At 41.1% G+C, this 21,528-nt stretch overlaps 1 protein-coding gene and 1 long non-coding RNA gene across 2 annotated transcripts; one reads left to right on the plus strand and one right to left on the minus strand.

Annotated features, from left to right (window-relative positions):
- Positions 1-759: 759 nt before the first annotated feature.
- On the minus strand, positions 760-8,789 carry LOC123597667. Its single transcript, XR_006712203.1, has 4 exons — positions 8,678-8,789; positions 5,281-5,343; positions 4,757-4,930; positions 760-947 (listed from the first exon to the last, which is right to left on the minus strand). It is a non-coding gene; the product is annotated as an uncharacterized LOC123597667 (long non-coding RNA).
- An 89-nt stretch (positions 8,790-8,878) lies between these two features.
- NDUFS5 (NADH:ubiquinone oxidoreductase subunit S5) lies at positions 8,879-14,556 on the plus strand. The gene is made up of 3 exons (XM_045476816.1): positions 8,879-9,007; positions 10,515-10,732; positions 14,333-14,556. The coding sequence occupies exons 2-3, from the start codon at positions 10,517-10,519 to the stop codon at positions 14,435-14,437; spliced, it is 321 nt and encodes a 106-aa protein (XP_045332772.1). The 5' UTR covers positions 8,879-9,007; positions 10,515-10,516; the 3' UTR covers positions 14,438-14,556.
- Positions 14,557-21,528: the final 6,972 nt, after the last annotated feature.

The raw sequence follows: 21,528 nt of genomic DNA on the forward strand, positions 1-21,528 counted from the left end.
TCAGGTTGTGGCATGATTTTTTTAAAAAAAAGTCTCTACTTACAAATGATTGCTAAAGTGAATATCTTAACAGAAAAAGCTAATGAAGTTTTCAAAGCAAGGATTCTCAAAGATGGAGACAGGGAACATGCTATTGGGGGTGGATGCTTAGGATGACTTTTATTTTTAGCATAGTTAATTTTGAAATTGAGATACAAATGTGGGTGTAGGAATTTTATGTTTATCAGAAGATAGCATAGGTTTAAAAATTGTTAAGTGTTGTTCTTAAGGAACAGTGACTTGATTGCTGCCCTAGTGATTATTTCCTTGAAAATGGCTTCAGAGAATGCTATAGTCTACAGGTACAGTTAAACTGGACCTTGAATAATGTTGACACCTTCAGGAAGAAAGCATGTTTACGTAGGGAAAAATCTCCAGCTACTCACCCCAAATGATACTTTCAAATAATTAGCACTTCATTTTAGGGAGGATTGGAAAATTACCTAAATTTGTCTAAAATTTAAGTACCTGAAGTCTTAATGGTCTCTTGTTTTTACTGATTGTTGCTCATAGTGTCTTGTCTCTACATGTGCCAGGTTATCTATGAGCTGAATACTATATTTGAACAATTAATTATAGGAATAAACAGGATAAGGATGAGGCATCTACCTCTAGAAGGATTTCTGGTTGCCTTTACCTGGGAATATTACCAAACCTTAATTCATACTGAAAGCTGGAGGTTCCCTAGATCATCCAGATGGCACACAACCAGGTCTCAAGTCAGTGTGAAGACCGATTTGCTTTTGTTTCGCCTGTATCTTAAAAGTGTAATACTTTGAAATCCCAGTCTGTGATGGGGGTTCCCACCTTTAGCTGGTCTTAGGTTTTGATTTTTGTCCCCTTCAGTCCATGAGGCTTCTGAAAGTACAGTGCAGGCATCCAGGGGCGTCTTCCAGATTGACAGATGCCTTAATAGAAAGCACAGCTTTGAGTTGTAAGCTTTCTGGGTTTTCAGATTTTGGCTCAGTAATTCTTTATTACCTAGTTAGCCTTTTTTATGCTTTTAAGAAAATAATTTTTATATTTCAATTGCTTTTTAGTTGGTCTTAGCAATAGGCTGATCCAAACTTCCTGATGCTCAATTTCTGGAAGTGCAAGTTCCTGTGTTTTTTGTCTCCTCAGAGCTTTGGTGAAGGTGCTTAATGTAGCTTGGTACCCAACATGCCTTCATGTTAATGGAAGATAAGTAGGGAAAGACATGTTTATACTGGCTTTGAGTGTTTTTCCAATCCTTCGGCAAGCATTACTGTTGTCTTCTAAGTTCTTTATTTGTGAAGGGCAGATATTTGAGTTTTTAAAGACCGACAGGTTTTGTAAGTAGCCCTAGTCGGTCTTATATCCACAATACCTGGTATGGAATTAATATACATAAATGACTTAGGCATTCGGATCTTGACCTCCGAGAGTCAGAGTCTAGCAAGGAATGTAAGGCAAGGTAAAAGTTGCTAAGTGTTGTGTGAATGGTACAGATAATGGACTAAGGAAAGGAAGAGATGGTTCTAAGTAATAGGGATCAGAGAAGTTTTCATTTGGGGAGGTAGAGCTGGAGCAAGTTTTCAAAGGATGAATAAAGCTCAGGCAAAAATAGGAATTGGGGGCTTGAAATGAGCAAAGGCTGGGTGGTGGGAACTCATGGTGGTATGCAGTGAGGACATTCTTGTTTAGTCGAAGTAGAAAACTTGTAGATCCCAGGAAGAGAGCTTGAAGCTAGGTAGTAGGGCCTAGATAATGAAGGGTTTTGACTAATAGGCATTTAGCTGTTAATCTGTGGGAATCTGGAGAGTTTGGGGGAAACTAATTCAGGAGTAAATATAAGACAGAAGGGCCAATACCAAACTAGAGAACAGGTTGACCAGTTAAAGAGCCTTTTTTTGGTCTAGAGATAACAAAGGCCTATACATTGATTGGGAAGGATGATTAAACATGGCTCTGGTTTTGCCTGGCTAAGAAGAGCATGGTCCTGGGGTGCCTGGGTGGCTTGGTTAAGCATTTGATTTCGGCTCAGGTCGTGATCAATCTCATGATTCATGAGTTTGAGCCCCACATTGAGGTCTGCACTGACATTGCCAGAGCCTGCTTGGGATTCTCTCTCTGCCCCTCTCGTGCTTGCATGCCTGTTCGTTCGTTCTCTCTCTCTCTCTCTCTCTCTCTCTCTCTCTCTGTCAAAATGAATATATAAACTTAAAAAGAAGAGCATGATCCTTATGAAGGATCTGTCTAGTCTCATTTTCCCTCTTCACAGAGACAGACTTTGAAAAGATCCTTTTTCTTTTGGTTTGGCTTGTCTTTGCCCCTCGCTTAGCTAATCCAGCCCAGTTCCATAACTGCTGCTGTGGGGTTTTTTTTGTTTGCATAGATTCTCTTAAATCTATCTCGTAAAAGCACTTTACATGGATTATTGAGAAATTTTCCTGAAAATGTCCCCTGCACCAACTCAATCTGTCATTTTTAATGGTGCTCCCATTCCATTGCCTGGAATTAAAGCCCTTCTTACTTGACAATTACCCACTCAAGTGGCAGTTGTCTTTCTGCCCCCTTCTTCAAGGCAGAGTTACCTGTTCATTTGATAAATGTTAATTGAGCACCTACTATTTGGCAAGTACTGTTCTGGGCACCAGGAATATACCACTGAGCTGGACAGACAAGGTTCCTGTCTTGTGCTTATATTCTTATGAGGTAAAACAGGCAAACTAGTAAAACAAGTTAATCCAAGATTTAAAAGTGTTTACGGGTGCCTGGGTGGCTCAGTTGGTTAAGTGGCCAACTCTTGATTTCAGCTCAGGTCATGATCTCAGTTTGTGGGTTTGAGCCCCGCATTGGGCTCTGTGCTCACAGCACATAGCCTGCTTCGGATTCTCTGTCTTCCTGTCTCTACCCCTCCCCACCCCTCTCTTAAAATAAATGTTTAAAAAAATAATAATAAAATAAAGTGTTCAAAGAAATAAAACGGTAATGTGAGTAACTAGGTGCCTAAGTTGGATTGTAAGGAAGTTCTAAGGAGGTGTACTCTTACATAGTACTTCATTTCAGCACTTCATTTTATGCCTTTATAAAGCTGTATAATGCATTTATGTGTCTACATGACTCTTTCACTATATTGAGCAGTTATCAGCACCTTGAGCTCCTCTCTCTGTTCGTGGCTTTTTTCTTTAAGATTTATTTTTTATTTTTAAGTTATCTCCACACTCAGTGTGGGTGTTGGATTCACAACCCTGAGAGTAAGAGCCACCCAGGTGCTTTATTCTTGGCTCTTAAATGATGAGTGACTAAATTATGTGGCTACTCCTTCCCTTTTCCAGTCAATCAGTACACTACCTGAAACTCTTCTTTGACTCTCAGATCAAGTAATTTTAAGCCTTTGGTAGGTTCTGTCTCTGCAGCCAGGATTACGAGAGATGTAGTCCTTACCCTAGAAAAGCTCACAGTCTATTGGAAGAAATGTGATAGAACTTGCTTTCATAAGTGTCTGTGCATCTGGACAGAGAGATCAGGATGTTTCCTGGGGAAGACTACTCAGCTGCCCTGGCAGGTTCCCTCCAGGTAGTTTACCCTGATCTGTACTCAGGAAGGCTGACTCACTAATAAATCTGTATTGGTCTATAAAACCAGACTCCAGTGTGTTCATTTATTTTTATTTTAAGTCTGCTCTGTGTCCTATGTGGGGCTTGAAGTTATGACCCTCAGAACAAGAGTCTCCTGTTCTACCAAATGAGCCAGCAACGCACCCCTCCAGTGTGTTAACTTACGATGATAAATATGTCAGGTACAGTAGACTACTGCCATTGGCCTTAACAGTGTGGTTTCTTCATGCAATCATACCACTTGGGAAACCTAAAGTCAAGGGGCAGCTTTACGTGTCCGAATGAGGGGAGTTAATTCTAGTGATGGAATGTTTGCCAATATTAAGTTACACCTATCACCATGAACCTGGCACAGCCATCCCACTTAAAGTTATGCTTCATTAGTTCCTGGTCCTGTTGCATCTTCAATTTGGTATCTTCTCCACCCTCAGTCCACACATTCATTTTTAGTTCTAAATGATCCCTCTGGTTTCCAGTATATTCCAAGCCATCCTACGCTTTATTTTTTGTAGTAATCGCTACACCCAAGGTTGGACTTGAACTCACAATGCCCAGATCGAGTCACATGCTCCACCCACTAAGCCAGCAAGCCTCTGTGTATTGGCGCTTCTGTATCTATCACATAGCTGGGGGCTTCAGGGTGAGGGTGGGGGAAAGTTTCCCAACCGTCTTCCCCAACTGTAGCAGTGGTATCAGATACAGGCCTGAAGTTCCCAATGTAGTTCCCAATGTTCGAAGAGTAGTGTTAAAGCTTTTCTCGGATTATGACTAAGGGGTGATACCGGGGGCTTAGATTAGATCATCAGGCCATTCTCATGCGATGAAATTGGGAGCAAGGCTCTACTAGGTCAGAACAAATCGCCGTGATCGACCCGGCGAACGCCTAGTCATATTTCACTGGGTCTCTGCGCCTCGGCTTCCGGAACACCAAATGGAAGAACTGGACTGCTCAGGCTTCTGCACATAAAGTTCTTTGACGTCGTCCTAAAATCACACTTCCCCGAAACAGAATCCGCAGAGCAAGTTAAAGGGAAGGAAAACCGAGCACCTAACAGAAGCGACCACGGACCCCTACAGAGAAAACTACGTCACTTACAACGTAAAGCGAAAGAATCCTGGAGGGCGCGCGTACTCACCATAGCAACGGCGCAGGCTCAGTTCTGGCGTGGGATTTCTGGGAGTTGTAGTTTTCCAATGTATGCCGCGTATACAGGAAGACCTGTCACAGGCACCCTTGCGCGCGCGGTGCTGTTACAGAGATACATGCGTGGTCCAGTGCAGGGGGCCGGCGTATAAACAGTCAACAGTATCTGCAATGGAAGTCTACAGGGCTAGCGGGACTTCAAGAAAGTCCTAGTAAATGCCTGAGGAATTCGGGAAGCTTTCACCAGAAAACGCTGGAGGGGCGCCTGGGTGGCCGGCTTCAGCTCAAGTCATGATCTCATGGTTCCTAAGTTCGAGACCCACACATCGGGCTCTGTGCTGATATTTCAGAGCCTGGAGCCTGCTTCAGATTCTGTGTCTCCCTCTCTCTCTCTGCCCCTCTCCCGCCTGCACTCTCCCACTCTCTCTCTCTCTTAAAAAAAAAGAAAAAAAAATACACTTAAAAAAGAAAAATAGAAAATGTTCGCTAAATGGTCTGGGCAGATTAGGCATTCACCTGGGAGGCAGTGGGTAGGTGGCAGCGAGCTGGTAGAATTGTTCCACGCAGAAGAAACTGCTCCTACAAGGTTTGGAAGAAAGAGCAATTCTAGATGGCTGAGAATACGAGGAGGTTGAAAAGCAATTGTATCTGAGGATTTAGAAATGGGAAGAAATCATCGAGGGATCTTGAATGCCAAACCCAGTAATTTGAACATTTTCTTGAATACAATTACACCTCACACACAACCCAAGCAGTATGAACGTCCCCGTACTTCGCGTTCTCCCTTGTTTTGTCCATCTTTATCACTTGCTACATCATTCTGTGTCTTAGTCCCAAGAACTCAATAAGGCCCACAGTATATGATATGAGCTCAGGAAGTATCTTTGAATGATCAGTTTTGAGTTTTAGAAAAGAAACTGGCAGCAATAAGGAGAGTGGGTAAGAAGGGAGAAAGGCTGGATGTAAAAAACCATCAGAGTTCCAAGTAAATTTTTTTCCCCACCTTCAAATTTCCCTCTATCCATGGGTTGAAATCTGGCACATCAAGCCATTTCCAATGTGGGTCTCGTTTGGCCCCAGCACTTAAAAAAATTAGTTGCCCTGTAGTTTAAAAGTGGTTGGTTTCAGTGTGCCTGGGTGCTCAGTCGGTTAAGCGTCTAACTCTTGATTTCCACTTAGGTCGTGAATTCACAATTTGTGGGATTGAGCCCCGAGACAGGCTTTGCGCTGACAGTGGGGAGCCTGCTTGCAATTCTCTCTCCCTCTCTCTTTGCCCCTCCCCTGCTAGCACATGAGCACTTTCTCTCTCTCTCAGAATAAACATTTAAAAATAAATAAAAGTGGTAGGTTTCCAGGGCACCTGGGTGGCTCAGTTAGTTAAACGTCCAACGCTTGATTTCGGCTCAGGTCATGACCTCACAGTTCATGAGTTTGGGCCCAGCAGTGGGCTCCATGCTGACAGTACAGAGCCTGCTTTGGATTCTCTCTCTCCCTCTCTGTCTTCCCATCCCCACTCTCTTTCTCTCTCTCTCTCAAAATATATAAATAAACTTAACAAGAAAGTAGTAGTTTTCACATTTAAACAATAAAAGATTTCTGGCTTCTCTTGAAAAAGTTGAAGATTTGACAATTTGGAGCCCTGATATTTTCAACAGCTATAGGACGGAACAGAGTAGCTGCAGCTGCCTTCAGACAGGACAGACCCTCTCCAGTTCGTCACATTCCATACCATTCTTTCCATCAGTCAAACTGAAGCCAAATACCAGTTGCCATTTTCTATGGTGCTTCTGTTTTTATTTCCTTATAGTGCACTTTTGTTTGGCCTTGGAGGTATTTGAGTGACCCATCTTTGTACTAATCCTGCCTGGTATCCGAGGAGTGATACAATGAAATTAGTATTTTAGAAACATTCAGTGCAAAACAGATTGAAGTGAGGAGCTGCAAGGCAGAGAGGAAGAAATAAATTTGCAACCTGTTGAAGGAGTATTTGAATTAACGGCCAGTAATTAATGAAAGATTGGATGAAAGTTGAGGCAAAGGCAAAATACAACTTCAGAGTTTCCTGTCTGAATGACCAGGAAGATGCCACCAATATTAACAAGAAAGTGGAAGAAGTGGAAAGTGGGGTGGCTATCAGTAGCATCTTGCTATCTCCACTATTTTCTGGGCAAGGGCCACGAATGATTAATTCCATAATCTTCCAGTATTCTGCTGGACATGCGTTAGGTGCTCAGGAGATTCCAGTTGAATTGAAACTCTGATCTCAGTTGGGGGGGATATATATATCTGATGGGCTAGGGGGAGCAGAGGGAGAATTGGAATGCTTGAAAGAAACCAATTAAGTTTTGAGACTTTAGGAATTTTCTCTAGAGTGGGTACTCCTGGGACTTGGAGGCAGTTCACCTGTTTTGGGGAAAAACTTATGCCAAAATCCTGAAGCAGAACAAGAATTTGGTATGTAGAAATGGAGACAGGGTGGGAATAGTGTCATTCCAGGGGAAAGGGGGGAAAATCAGAGACTGGGTGGCAGGACTTTTCCAAGAATACAATGGAACAGCAAGCTCTTGGGTGGGGGATTAGGCAGAGGATTTTGGACAACGAGGCTGGGAAGGGTGGAAGGCTTGACTTCTTTAAATGTTTTTGAAAGCACATCACTTAAAATGAGAATAAATATTCAGCCCAAACCTCAAACACTTATTTTTTAAGTTACTTATATGTATAACTGCAGTAATGTTATGTACTTTATAAAGATTAACATCAAAAAATAGAAATTAAAGGGGCATCTGGCTGTCTTAGTTGATGGAGCATTGGGACTCTTAATCTCAGAGTCAAGACTCCCACTTCAGGCATGAAGTTTATGTAATAAGTATATTAAAAAACAGAAATTAAAATGATTAGATTAAAAAAGTATTTGAGTATTTTCTTCCCTCCCACCTGGTGTATCATATCACACACACCACTTCCAAGGCCCTGCTGTAATCAGAGAGCCACTGGATGTCCTGAAACACAGGAGGGGCACGGTCTCTTTCACTTTCTTGAATCTGCAAACTTTATTTATTTTTAATTTTTTAAAAAAAATTTTAACGTTTATTCATTTTTGAGAGACAGCGGGAGACAGAGCATGAGCGGGGAAGGGGCAGAGAAAGGGAGACACAGAATCTGAAGCAGGCTCCAGGCTCTGAGCTATCAGCACAGAACCCAACACCGGGCTGGAACTCACGAACTGCGAGATCATGACCTGAGCTGAAGTCGGACGCTCAACCGACTGAGCCACCAGGCACCCCGAATCTGCAAACTTTAGAAATTGAGATATTAAGGAACTGTGATTTTAAATAAAAACTAAAAACAAAATAACAAAGAATTGTGATTACCTTGGAGAGCTTTCCATGTGCCTGGAACCGCCTCATTGTTTTACACTTAACTCATTTAATCCCCAAAGGAACCCTAGGCTGTAGGTACTTTTATCTTTTAAGATGATATTTTTATTATTTTTTAAGGGCTGACCTTTAATGTTTATTTATTTATTTGAGACAGAGAGAGACAAAGTGAGTGGGGAGCGGCAGAAAGAGAGAGAGAGAGAGAGAGAGAGAGAATCCGAAGCAGGCTTCAGGCTCTGAGCTGTCAGGACAGACGCAGGACTGGAACTCGCTAACTGTAAGATCATGACCTGAGACGCAGTCTTTTGCTTTACCGACTGAGGACCAGGCTCCCCAAGGTATTTTTATCTTAAGATAAGAAAACTGAGGCACTGCAAGGTTAAGGCACTTTCTTAGAGTCGCACCGAAATGGTGAAGCTAGAATTTGAATCCACCCAGCGTTAATCCACAGCGCAAGACCTTAACTACTACCGGCGGGGATGGGGGTGGGGAAGGCACTGCTGTTTCTCTACTGGGGCCTTGGTCAAGTCCCTCACCAATCCGAGCTGTCGTGAGGGTGCTAGTCACAGGGCTGAGCCGGCAGCAGGAACACACTAACCGCTAGGCCGTCTCTAACGCGGCCATCTAGAGAGGGTCACTTTATGCCTGGTCCGTACCATCAAAGGCTGAGGCCCACGACCGCGCAGGCGCAGACCCAGGGGCTTGGTTTCTATGGTTTCCGGGCGCAACTGCAGAGAGAAGGTCGGGCCTCGCAGTCGCGCTGCAAGAGTCGCACTGCGGGCGTCCTTTGCGGCAGGCCTCTGCGTCTCTCTCAGATCATCCGGTAGCGGCGGTCAGCGAGGAGACAAGGGCATCGCAGCGGGACGGTAGGTGATGCGTTTGTCTGCGGGTAGTTTAGACAAAGAGATTTATTCCGAGATTTCTTAAACGAATTTCCTCTTGCTTTCCTGGGTGTGTGTTGTCCCAGGCCCGAACTCTGAACGTGTTTTCTGCGTTCCCAGGCTCCTACGCCCACAGGCAGGGTCACCGAAGTCTGTAGACCGCGTTTCTCTCGGATTTCTGCCAGACTAATGCTTTGGCCTTCTGTTTCTTAACCCTAAGTCCACCCACCTTACCCTGGTTTTCAAGGCCCTTAGTGATAACGGCCGCGCCACCCTCCAGCGCCTTTTCGTTCTTCGTCCCGACATGCGCTCTGAGCTCCGCGCTTCAGCCACTCCTGGGTGCTCGGTGTCCCCAAGGGCATACCCAACACCTCCGGCTGTAACTCGTGCTGTGCCTTACTGGAGTACTCTGTCCACTGACCTTCACTTGGCAAAACTCAACCCATCTTAAAGGCATTTTCCAGTCTCCTAGGCAGAGTTGGTGCTTCCTCCTTCCAGCTCTTACCCTCTTGTTCTTTGGGTTCCCAGTTCCTTCCGTGTCTCCAATCTAGTGCTTACGTTGCAGCTGCTGCTTTACCCCCATTCCACTATCTGGAACGGTACTGGATAGAATGAAAGAATGGATAGAAAACATAAAATCGAAATTCACCTGTAAATCTTTATTGGCATTTTTTGTGCTTCCTTCCAATCTTTTGCAGTTTTTCTTTGACACCGTAGACCCTTTATCATTTAACATTAAAATATACGTTCTGTGTATATTACCTGTTTTTCCTGTTGTCTGTCATATTCTAATAAGCGGGTACTTACTAGATTTAATTATCCATTTCCCTGTTGCACACTTAAGTTGTTTGAATTTCATTTTTTTCCAACAGTTACTGAGCCCCTGTTGATCCCTGCCCTCACAGCACTCGTTTTGCAATATGGGAGACATTCAAGTTAATAATCCATTACAGGGGCATGAAAAGTAAAGTACTCTTATGGAAAGTTGAGATGCTGTGTGAACACAGATGAGGGACACCAGATTCAGGATGACGTCACAGAATTGTCATCTCAGTTGCTACAGATAGAAAAATGTAAAAAAAAAAAAAAAAGATGTTTTTGTGCTTGGGCTTTTTTGTTCTTTTTCAGCTAATTTCTTCAGACCTGTCTTAAAGAATTGGGATTCTTGAGTCAAAACATAAACACTCTTTTTGATTAAAATGACCTTATCAAAATAAAATGACCTTATCAATACAGAGTTGATTTTTATGCATTGCTTTTTAGTTCTAGTGGTTTTTTTCCCCTGAGTTTTATGAAAACAAAGATATTGCTTATCTACTATAAACTGGAAGAACCTGTCAAATGAAAAAAATTAATGAGATTATGTTGGGAGAATAGCGTAACATAGCTTTCTAAAGGGATATTTGTCATAATTAACTATCTCATTTTTCTTAGAAATTTCTCATTTGATTGCACTTTTATGGCATTCTTTCTTTTTTATCTTCCATTTCAGCCATGCCTTTCTTTGATGTGCAGAAAAGGCTGGGCCTTAACTTAGATCAGTGGATGACAATCCAAAGTGCTGAGCAGCCTCACAAGATTCCAGGTCGATGCCATGCTTTTGAAAAAGAATGGATAGAATGTGCGCATGGAATTGGTGGTATCCGTGCAGAGAAAGAGTGCAAGATAGAATATGATGATTTCGTAGAATGTCTGCTTCGGCAGAAAACGGTGAGGAGTGGTGGAGACGGGATGTGAATTATTTCTTTGTTTCTTGGGGCTACCTTTAAGTGTGTTTAATTGGTCGTTGGTAATGGCTTGACCAATGTGAATTGGCAAAACTTTTGTGGTGAAAACACTTCCTCTATGTAGGTACCATGTCAAGGAAGTTAATTGCCTTCCGATCTGAGGGGGTGTCTCTTGTTCCTCAGTGTTCTTCCTCGTCTTCTGACATATTTTCCTTAGCATTGTACCCTCCTGTAGCCACCAGGGTAGAAATCGCACGTGTGTACGTATTCCCATTTTTGCAGTAGGTTATAAAGCAAAGTTATCAACCAGCCTTGGTTGTTTGTCCGTGAACATCTCTGGATGAAAATGTTTCAAATGCATTGAACCCTCATTGGAGAAGAAGGTAAAACCCTACAGGTCTGTTACACTGAATGTGATATAAGAATCTCTGGATTAATTTCTACTCTGGGCAAGATGGACGTGTTAATGAGATTGCTTTAGGTGAGTCTGACCAAAGAGGCAGGGGGAAAGGATGTTGACAGCATGATGTCTACCTCCTCAAGAGTTGCATGAGCTCCATCACATATAGGCCTCTATTCTCCCTTAGAGAAGAAATCTTTGGGTGTGGCCTGTTATTTTTGCCTATTTCTGTGCTCCAGATAAAACAAATAGAAACGTTTTTATGACTCCCAACTCCTTGGAGTTCAGGAAGGCGGTTTAGATTTTTAGTTAAAGTTGTCTGTATCAAAAAAATTTTAATTTCCTATCTTCTAACATTTGCTATTCCAAACTTGGAAGGAATTAGAGGGTATCAGGTATTTTGTATTGCTCACTGTGGGGATATCGATGATTAAATGAGTAATATTGTAATATTACTGAGGGACAGCGAGTGGGTCGTTGGTTAGCCACCTACCAGCTGTTTAGTTCACAATATGTCTTAACTTCTCTTCTTGTGGGCCCCAGTTATTCATTGCTCAGATTAAGACTACTCTACATGTAAGTTTACACCAAAAGAAGGCAGTGTGGTGAGGTGGAAGAAAATTGGGTTGAGAGTTAGGAGAACTGGGTTGTTTTTGTTTTTGTTTTTTAAATTTCTTTTTTCTTTTTTTAATGTTTATCTATTTTGAGAGAGAGAGAGAGGGAGAGCGAGAATCCCAACCAGCAAGGAGATAACAGCATGGAGCTTGCTGTGGGGCTCGATCTCACAAACTGTGAGATCATGACCTGAGCCAAAATCAGTTCAGATGCTTAACCAACTGAGCCACCCAGGAGCCCTGAGAGCTGGGTTTTGATACTGGTTCTGCCATCACTAGTTTTGTGACTTTGGGCAAGTCACTTCCCTTTTTGGTCTTGGTTTCCTTATCTGGAGATATTAAAGAGTTGCTCTCAGGTCACTTACTCATCCTGTGAATTTGTAAATAGATCCATTACTATTTTAGATGTCACCCTAAATGACTAGATGCTTAGCCCTAAGTGAAGATGCTAATGAATCAGGGAATTAGAATCAAGCACTGTTCTAAATTCTTAGCGTGTAATAGCGGATTTATTTCACACAATAATCCTGTGAGATACATTACTATAATTTTTCCACTATACAATTAAAAACTTGGGGCAAGACCAAAAAATCAAGGCCATTGCCTAAGGTCATATAGCTGGTAAGTGGTGGAACTGGGATTTGAACCTGGCAATGCTGGCTCCAGAGCCTCTGCTTGCATCCACAACACTAAGTTGTTATACTCAGAGAAAGGCTGGACATTAGTTGTTGTAATAGCTCAATCATGACTAGTCCTCTGTTGAGAGGTTCTTTAATACAGAAATGTTAAGAATGCAGTCTTTTGGGGAGCGTGGGTGACTCAGTCAGTTAAGCATCTTGACTTCAGCTCAGGTCATGATCTCACAGTTCGTGGGTTCGAGCACCGCGTCGGGCTCTGTGCTGACAGGTCAGAGCCTGGAGCCTGTTTCAGATTCTGTGTCTCCCTCTCCCTCTGCCCCTCCCCTATTCATGCTCTGTCTCTGTCTCAAGAATAAATAAACATTAAAAAAAAAAAAAAAAGAATACAGTCTTTTATGTTAACTATACCGGAATTAAAAAACGAATGCAATCTTTTTAAAATGCTAATTTTTTTGTTTTTAAATTTATTTCTGTTTCTTTATTTGTTATTATTATTACTTTTTCATTTACATCCAAGTTAGTTAGCATACAGTGCAATAATGATTTCACAAGTAGAATCCAGTGATTCATCCCCTACATGTAACACCCAGTGCTCCCCATTTAGCCCATCCCCCCACCCACAGCCCTTCCAGCAACTCTCAGTTTGTTCTCTGTATTTAAGAGTCTCATGTTTTGTCCCCCCAAAATGCTAATGTTTATGTCAGTATTTAGGACACCTAGAGTTATTTCTGCTGAAGGTAAACCCTGACTGATTCTTTAAGGTTAATGGAGTCTTTAACTGAATATACTAATTTTTCATACCTTTGTGAAAACTTACCAAAAAATTATTTATTGAAGCACTATTGTAGGTGCTAGGAATATACAGTAAGCAAAACAGCAAAAAGTTCCTGCTCTAAAGGAGCTTATATGGGGTGTCAGAAAATTAACAAACAAGTTAAAAAAAAAAACAACAACAATAGTGTCAGGTGTTGATCAGTACAGTGGGGAAGATAAAGGTAGAAAGAAAGAAAACACTGTGGGACCTAAGTGGATGCTCTTTTAAAGAGGGTGGTCACAGAAGACCTCAATGATACGAGACCTTTGAGACTTCAAGAAAGTGAGCCATGTGGTTGTGAGGGAAGAATATTCCGATTAGAGGAAAGAGCAAGTGCAAAGGTCCCTGAGCTGGAGCAGCGAGAGGGAGGGAAAGCATTAAGACATAAGGTCAGAGGTAGGCCTAGTAAGGCATTATAAGGAAAGATTCAGCTGTTTTCTCAGTAAGATGAGAAGCCATTGGGTTTTGAGCAGGGGAGTAATGCAGTCAGGATCAGTGAGTGTATTTTCTGTGTCAAAGAATCCATGTGAATTACAGCCTTTATACGGTCTTGTATAGCATGGCTTTCTTTGCTTAGGAAGCAACCAGTGTCCTACCTGAGAGGAAGAGGCAGAACTCAGGGCTTAGTAGTGACTATTAGCGGAGAACATATCAGATCTTTATTTCGGTGTGGTAACGAGAAACCTCGTATCGGCTATTTCTGCTTCATTCACACCCAGTGAACAGTCACCAGCAGCAGTACCAATTTCACATAGGTCAGGAGTGTATCAGCTGTGAGCTGATCTCATCTTTCAATATTTTAAGGATTTAAGTATGCACAAATATGCCTCTTAGATTTGTGATCTGTGTTTTATTATTGTTTTTGTAAATACCTGTATTCCTGTATACAACAGGAACATTTTAATTATTTTTAAAGGAGATATTATTCACACCAGAAATTTGGTTAAAGCTTGGGAAGTGATTTCAAGTTATTTCTTTAACGAAGGGTTTCATCTCCAAGGCTAAGATGAAAAGCTTCCATGTTTTAAAAATGAATCCAAGTTTCAGTCTCTTTCTCTAGCCCTCAACTTTATGGCGCGTATTTCCCCCTAGTTTAAATACTTCTTTCCTTTGACAGATGAAGCGTCTGAGTGACATCAGGAGGCAGCGGGATAAACTGATAAAGGAAGGGAAGTACACACCCCCGCCTCACCACTTGGGCAAGGAGGACCCTAGGCCCTGAGCAGAGCTGCTGCTGATGGCTGCAGGCTGATTTTCATGTTTTCTCTTCTCCGCCGGAAAGTCCATTTGCTGAAAACTTCTTTGTGAAAGTGTCTAAAAATAAAGGATTGCTCTATCCTATTTATTCTATTTTCTCTTGGATCATACTTGTCTATAATGAAATTGCAACCTATTTTTTAAGTTAGGAAAAATGCCTCTAGCTATGCCTTAAAAATTAGCATCTAGGTAGTAATAAGCAGCATTTAATGATGCTTACTACGTATAAGCTACTTTAAATATGTTAACTGGTTTAAGAAGTTGCAGTATTCTTTACTGCTTTCATTCTGGTTTATTTTCCACACAACACAGACTGGGGCTGGGAGGGGGAGGCAGTAGAGAGAGTGGTTGTGTTTACTCTCAGGCCTGTGAAATCTAACTTAAAGGCTAAGAAAATGAGAACTTCAGATAATTTTGAAGAAGCAATACTGTTGTTTCAATTTACTATCTTACATCACTGGTATATTAGTACTTAAATTTTTTTTTTTTAATGTCTATTTATTTTTGAGTGAGAGAGCATGAGTGGGGGAGGAGCAGAGAGAGAGGGAGACACAATCCAAAGCAGGCTCCACGCTCCCAGCTGTCAGCACAGAGCCCAGTGCAGGGCTGGAATTCACGAACTGTGAGATCATGACCTGAGCCGAAGTCGGATGCTTAACCTACTGAGCCACCCCGGCACCCCTGGTATATTAGTACTTCTAATTGACATGTTTAGAAATGGCTTTTAAGAGAAAAATTCCGGGGTGTCTGGGTGGCTCAGTTGATTAAGCATTCAACTTCAGCTTAGGTCATGATCTCACCATTTGTGAGTTTGAGCCCCACATGGGGCTCTCTTGTCAGCACAGAGCCTGCTTCGGATCTGCTGTCCCTCTCTGCACCTCCCCAACTCACACCGTTTCTCTCTGTCTCAATAAACATTTAAAATAAACATTTAAAATAAATAAACATTTAAAAAAAGAAAAATCAGGTGCACCTGGGTGGCTCAGTTGGCTGAGCATCTGATTCTTGATTTTGGCTCGGTCACAATCTCACGATTTGTGAGATTGAGCCCTGCGTTAGGCTCTGTGCTGACAACGCAGAATCTGCTTGGGATTCTCTCTTTGCCTCTCTCCTGCTCTTCCCCTGCTTGGGCTCGTGCATGCTTTTTCTCTCTCCCTCTAAATAAATAAACATTTTTAAAAGAAAAATCCAGATGTAGAGGGGAGGTATGAACTGAAAAAATTAATGTAGATGTCCTTTAGAATTTTTTCCAACTTTTTGTGTGTGTGTGGTAAAATACCGTCTTAACCACTTTTAAGTACACAGTTCATTGATGTTGTTTTCACGTTGTACAAGCCATGGCCACCATCCGTCCTGCAAAACTGAAGCTCTATGTCCATTAAACAGTAATTCCCTACTCCTTGCCCCAAGCCCTTGGCAACCACTGTTCTACTTTCCGTCTCTATGGTTGGGTTATTCGGCTTCATATAAGTGGAATCATATAGTATTTGTCTTTTTATGATTGGTTTATTTCACTTAGCATACCATTCTCAAGGTTCACCCACGTAGCATATTGAAGAATTTCTTTCTTTTTAAGGCTGAATAATATTCCACTGTGTCTGTACCACCTTTTGCTTATCTGTCAGTGAGCACATCAGTTGCTTCCATCTTTTAGCTTTTGTGAATAATACTGTTATGAATATGGGTGTACAGATGTCTCTTTTTTTAAAAAAAAATTTTTTTCAACGTTTATTTATTTTTGGGACAGAGAGAGACAGAGCATGAACGGGAGAGGGGCAGAGAGAGAGGGAGACACAGAATTGGAAACAGGCTCCAGGCTCTGAGCCATCAGCCCAGAGCCCGACGCGGGGCTCGAACTCACGGACCGCGAGATCGCGACCTGGCTGAAGTCGGACGCTTAACCGACTGCGCCACCCAGGCGCCCCTACAGATGTCTCTTTAAGACCCTGTCTTCATTTTTTTTAAAAATATATTCCCAGAAGTGGAATTGCCAGATTATAAGGTAATTCTGTTTCTAATAGTTTCAGGCTGCCATACAATTTTCCATAGCAGCTGCACCATTTTTACATTCCCACCAACAGTGCACAATGGTTCCAGTCTCTTCGTATCCTTTTTTGTTGTTAGTAGCTATCTAATAGATACCAGGTAGTATCTCACTGTAGTTTTGATTTGCATTTCTGTGTGATTAGTGATGTTGCATCTTTTCACATGCTTATTGGCCATTTGTGCATCTTCTTTGGATAAATGTCTATTCAAGTCCTTTGCCCATTTTTTGAGTTATCTTTTGCTGAGTTTTAGGAGTTCTCTATATATTTGGGATACTGATTCCTTACTGGATACATGATTTCCAGATATTATCATTTTGTAGGTTGCCTTTTTATTCTGCTGATAATGCCTTTTGGTGCACCAAATTTTAAATTTTTCATGATGTGTAATTTGTTTATTTTTTGTTTGTTGTCTTTGATGTCCTATCCAGGTAATCATTTTAGATCTACTGTTGTGAAGCTTTCCCCCTATGTTTTCTTGTGTTTTCTTTTAAAGATTGTATTTTATTTTTTAAAGATTTTACTTTTTATTTTTATTTTTTAATCTCTACACCCCCAATGTGGGGCTCAGACTCACAACTCTGAGATCAAGAGTTGCACTCTCCACCGACTGAGCTGGCCCTTAAAGATTTTACTTTATTTTATTTTTAAGTTTATTTATTTTTGAGAGAGAGAGAAACAGTGCACGAGCAGGGGAGGGGCAGAGAAAGGGAAAGAGAGAGAATCCCAAGCAGGCCCATGTTGTCAGCACAGAGTCCAATGCAGGGCTTGATCCCATGACCCTGGGATCATGATCTGAGCTGAAATCAAGAGTCAGACGCTCCACCAACAAAGCCACCCAGGTCCCCCAAAGATTTTTGAGTAAACACTACACCCAACATGGGGCGTGAACTTAAAATCCTGAGATCAAGAGTCGCATGCTCTACAACTGAGCCATCCAGGTATTCCCCCCCGCCCACCATATTTTCTTTTGAATTTTATAGTTTTTAAGTCTTAGCCTTTAGGTCATGGATCCTTTTTGAGTTAATTTTTGTAGATGGTGTTACATAAGGGTCCAATTTCATTCTTTTGCATGTGGATATCCAGATTTTCCAGCATCATTTGTTGGAGACTCTTTTCCTTAGTGAATGGTCTTGACACCCTTGTCAGAAGTCATTTGGTTGTATGTGCAAGGGTTTATTTCTGGATTCTGTTCAATTCTGCCCGTATGTCTGCCTTTATATGCCACTACCACACTGTTTTGATTGCTGCAGCTTTGTAGTAAGTTTTAAAATCAGGAAGTGGGAGTCTTGTAGCTTTTATTCTTGTTTTTCAGGATTGTTTTGGCTATTCAGGATCCCTTGAGATTCTGTATGAATTTTAGGATGAGTTTTTCTATTTCTGCAGAAAAACTGGGATTTTTATCGTGATTGCATTAAATCTATAGCTTGCTTTGGGTAATATTGACAACAATAAATCTTTCAATCCATGAACATAGGATGTCTTTTTGTATTTATGTCTTTAGTTTCTCTCAGCAGTATTTTATAATTTTCACTGTACAAGTCTTTCACCTCCTTGGCTAAGTTAATTCCTAAGTTTGGTGGTTTTGTTTTTTGTTTTTTAACAAATGCAGCTGTCAAGTTTTCAGTTTTTAAAAAAAGTTTGTTTGTAATTTCTATACCCAATGTGGGGCTTGAACTTACTAAACCTAGAGATAGAGCTGCATGGTCTACCAACTGAGCCAGCGGGGTGCCCAAAGGATGTTTTTGTTTGTTTGTTTGTTTGTTTGTTTTAATATTACTTTAAGTGGAATTGGTTTTGTTAATCTCCTTTTTGTATTGTTCATTATTAATCTTGTAGCATTTTGAGTTAAAAAATATCAGTTGTAGGGCTTGAATATAAGGTTCTCCTCAAAAGAGAAGGTAGATTGCATTCTAGTCCCAAAATTGGGAAAACAGGATTTGGCATTTGAGCAAGGTCCTGCTTATTCTTTGTGTTACAGGGCAGATCTTTAGCCAAGCAGCATTTTCTTAAACTAATCACCAGTCAGTCACAATGAAGAAACAAGCTGGAGTCCTTCCAGCAAGATCCCATGCCGTGTCCTGTGTCAGGTTGTTTTTCTCTGCTCTGTGCACACAAGCTTTTCTGAGTTTTTAAAGTCCAAAATGGGATTCAGTGCATACATGTTTTTGGAAAGTCAGGCAAATTGGAAGTGCCAGAGAGGAAAGCAGAATATTAATCAAGGCTTAAAGTAAGTACCTCCCTTTCATTCAAAGATCTCTTATTTCTGAGCTCTTGGTTGTTGTATGAAAGGAAACCAAATTCCAGTAGATTGTGTTTGCCTAAAGGTAAAAAATGAGTTGTAGAGAACACTGCATTGTGTTTGCTGGAAAGCATTGCCTTGATATCTTTATAGAATATCGGAAGCCTTCATTTAGGTGATATGATACCCATAAATAGCCCTGGCACAAGCAACCTTGCCTTTTGCCTTTATATTTGGTCAATTTTGTCCCTATATTGCTTTTTTGAGAAAAAAAAATTTTTAATGAACTGTTAAAAGGAAGGAATCAGCTCCAAGACACCCCTCCTTTAGGCAGTTTGAATAAAAACAAATAGGACTGTATCTTTTTGGCCAACTAGGTTGGTGCAGAACTGGGTTTGGGAGGCAGGAGGGACAAAGCTGTGAGGTTTTTTGTAACTGATGATTAAACACTCAAGAGAGCAAGTTACTTGCTCCTTCAAAACAGCATTATTTGTTGTGCTTGCCTCTTCCTTCCCTACACTCTGCTAGGCAAGACTCCTTAACTCCTTTGGCCTGTGCTCTTTAACCCTGACTGCTGCAACACAACACACAAGGGAAACCACTGAGTGCTTTGGCAACTCATTTAATGTAATGTAATGTAATGTAATGTAATGTAATTTTTTTGAATAGGTGATTGATGTGGTTTAAAATTCAAAAGATAGAAAAGATATGTAATGAAAAATCTCTCCCAGTCATATAGTAGTAATCCTACCAGAGGCAACCAGTATTTTGAGTATCCTAGAAATACTCTGTGCCTATACATACATAACACACATTTTCTTTGCCCTTTTTTAAACAAAAATGGTAGCAAATTATGTACATGATTTCTGCATTTTGCTTTCTTCCCTTACTGTATTTTCAAGAATGTTCCAAATCATGAACATGACCCAGCTGGAGCCAATGATTGAGACTTGCTTGGAATATTAGAAGAGAGGAATGATGTTTCCTCTGATTTAATGTGGAGGAGGTTTAAGTTTATAGGTGCTGTAGACATGTTTTATTCATTTGATTAAGCAACTGTGCTACTAAGAGGAGAAATATAAAGGTATATTTTCAATAGATGAAGAGGAACAGCCAATTTGAGAGAGAAAAACTGCTGTCTGGTAACATGAGCTTCTTCCTCAAGTCCTTTATAAAACTAGCCCTGTCCTGGGCGCCTGGGGGGACTCAGTCTGTTAAGCATCGGACTTTGGCTCAGGTCATGATCCCACGGTTTGTGAGCCTGAGCTCCACATCGGGCTCACTGCTGTCAGCACAGGACCCGTTTTGTAGTCTCTGTCCCCCTCTCTCCCTGCCTCCCCACCCCGACTCTCACGTGCTCTCTCACTCAAAAATAAACATTAAAAAAAAAACCCGAAAACCTAGCCCTGTCCCTGGACTTGGAAGTTGTATGAGTAAATAAATTTCTTTTTCCTTAAGCTAATGCCAGTTGGATTTTTGTCACTTGTAACAAAGAAGGCCCACTGAATAGCAAATACATCAAAGTTGCCTCATTTTACATCTTAGGAAACAGGCTTAGAAGAGTGAAGTAACTTCATTGGTATCAAACATCTAAGTATTAGAAGCAGGATTTGAATCTAAATCTAGACTTTCACTTTTTTTTTTTAAACGTTTATTTATTATTGAGAGACAGACACAGAGCATGAGCAGAGGAGGGGCCGAGAGATGGAGAGACACAGAATCTGAAGCGGGCTCCAGGCTCTGAGCTGTCAGCACAGAGACCGACATGGGGCTCGAACTCTTGGACCATGAGATCATGACCTGAGTAGAAGTCGGATGCTTAACTGCCTGAGCCACCCAGGCGCCCCAAAATCAGCACTCTTGAGAGAATAGTAACAGAAGCCAGAGTCTGTACTACTTTTATCACTCACAATTTTCAACATATGGTAGACATGTATACATATTGTAAACAAGAAATGTGAACCATAGTAAAGGGAAAAAGTAGTCAACAGAAACAGACCTCAAGATGATTCAGAAGTTTAGTTAACAGACAAGGACCTAACAGCATCCATTAAAAATATATTCATGAACTTAAAAAGATCAGCATAATGCATGAAAAGATAGGAAATCTTAGAAGAGAAATGAAAACATGAAAAACAAAGCAAATGAAATTTTAGAATTGAAAACTACCGTATCTAAAATTAAAAATTCACTAGATGGGCTTAACAAATTGGAGACAGCAAAAGAAAGGTTCAGTGGCATTGAAGATAGATCAAAGAAAAATAGCAAAAAAGCCAATAAAAGGAATCTTAAAAGCAGATCACATGAAAGAAGTCAGGCACAAGAAAGTACATATACTGTATGATTCCAGTCATAGGAATTTCAAGAACAGGTAAAATAATGTCTGGTAATAGAAAATAAAACAGTAATTGCCTAAGAGGGGCAGTTGGTTGGGGATCGAACGGGGGAGGACATGAGAGCTTTCGCGGGTAGTGGAAATGTTCGATATCTTGATCACAGTGGTGATTACCTGAATGTACACGATTGTCAGAACTCATGAAACCATACACTTAAGAGCTGTGTATTTCACTGTATGTGCAGGATTAACCTAAAAGAAGGCAAGAAAAAAGGAACAGGAACAAAAGAACCGGGTGAAATAAACAGGAAACAAATAGCAGAGTGGGGATGCTTAAACCTAACCAGATTAATATATGAGTAAATGTAAAAGGTAGCTTTTCTACTTAATGTCTCTGAAAACTACAAAATGATGAGAAAAATCAGATAACTGTG

Source organism: Leopardus geoffroyi, chromosome C1 (genome assembly GCF_018350155.1).
Source record: "Leopardus geoffroyi isolate Oge1 chromosome C1, O.geoffroyi_Oge1_pat1.0, whole genome shotgun sequence".
In the NCBI taxonomy this organism is placed as follows: Eukaryota; Metazoa; Chordata; class Mammalia; order Carnivora; family Felidae; genus Leopardus; species Leopardus geoffroyi.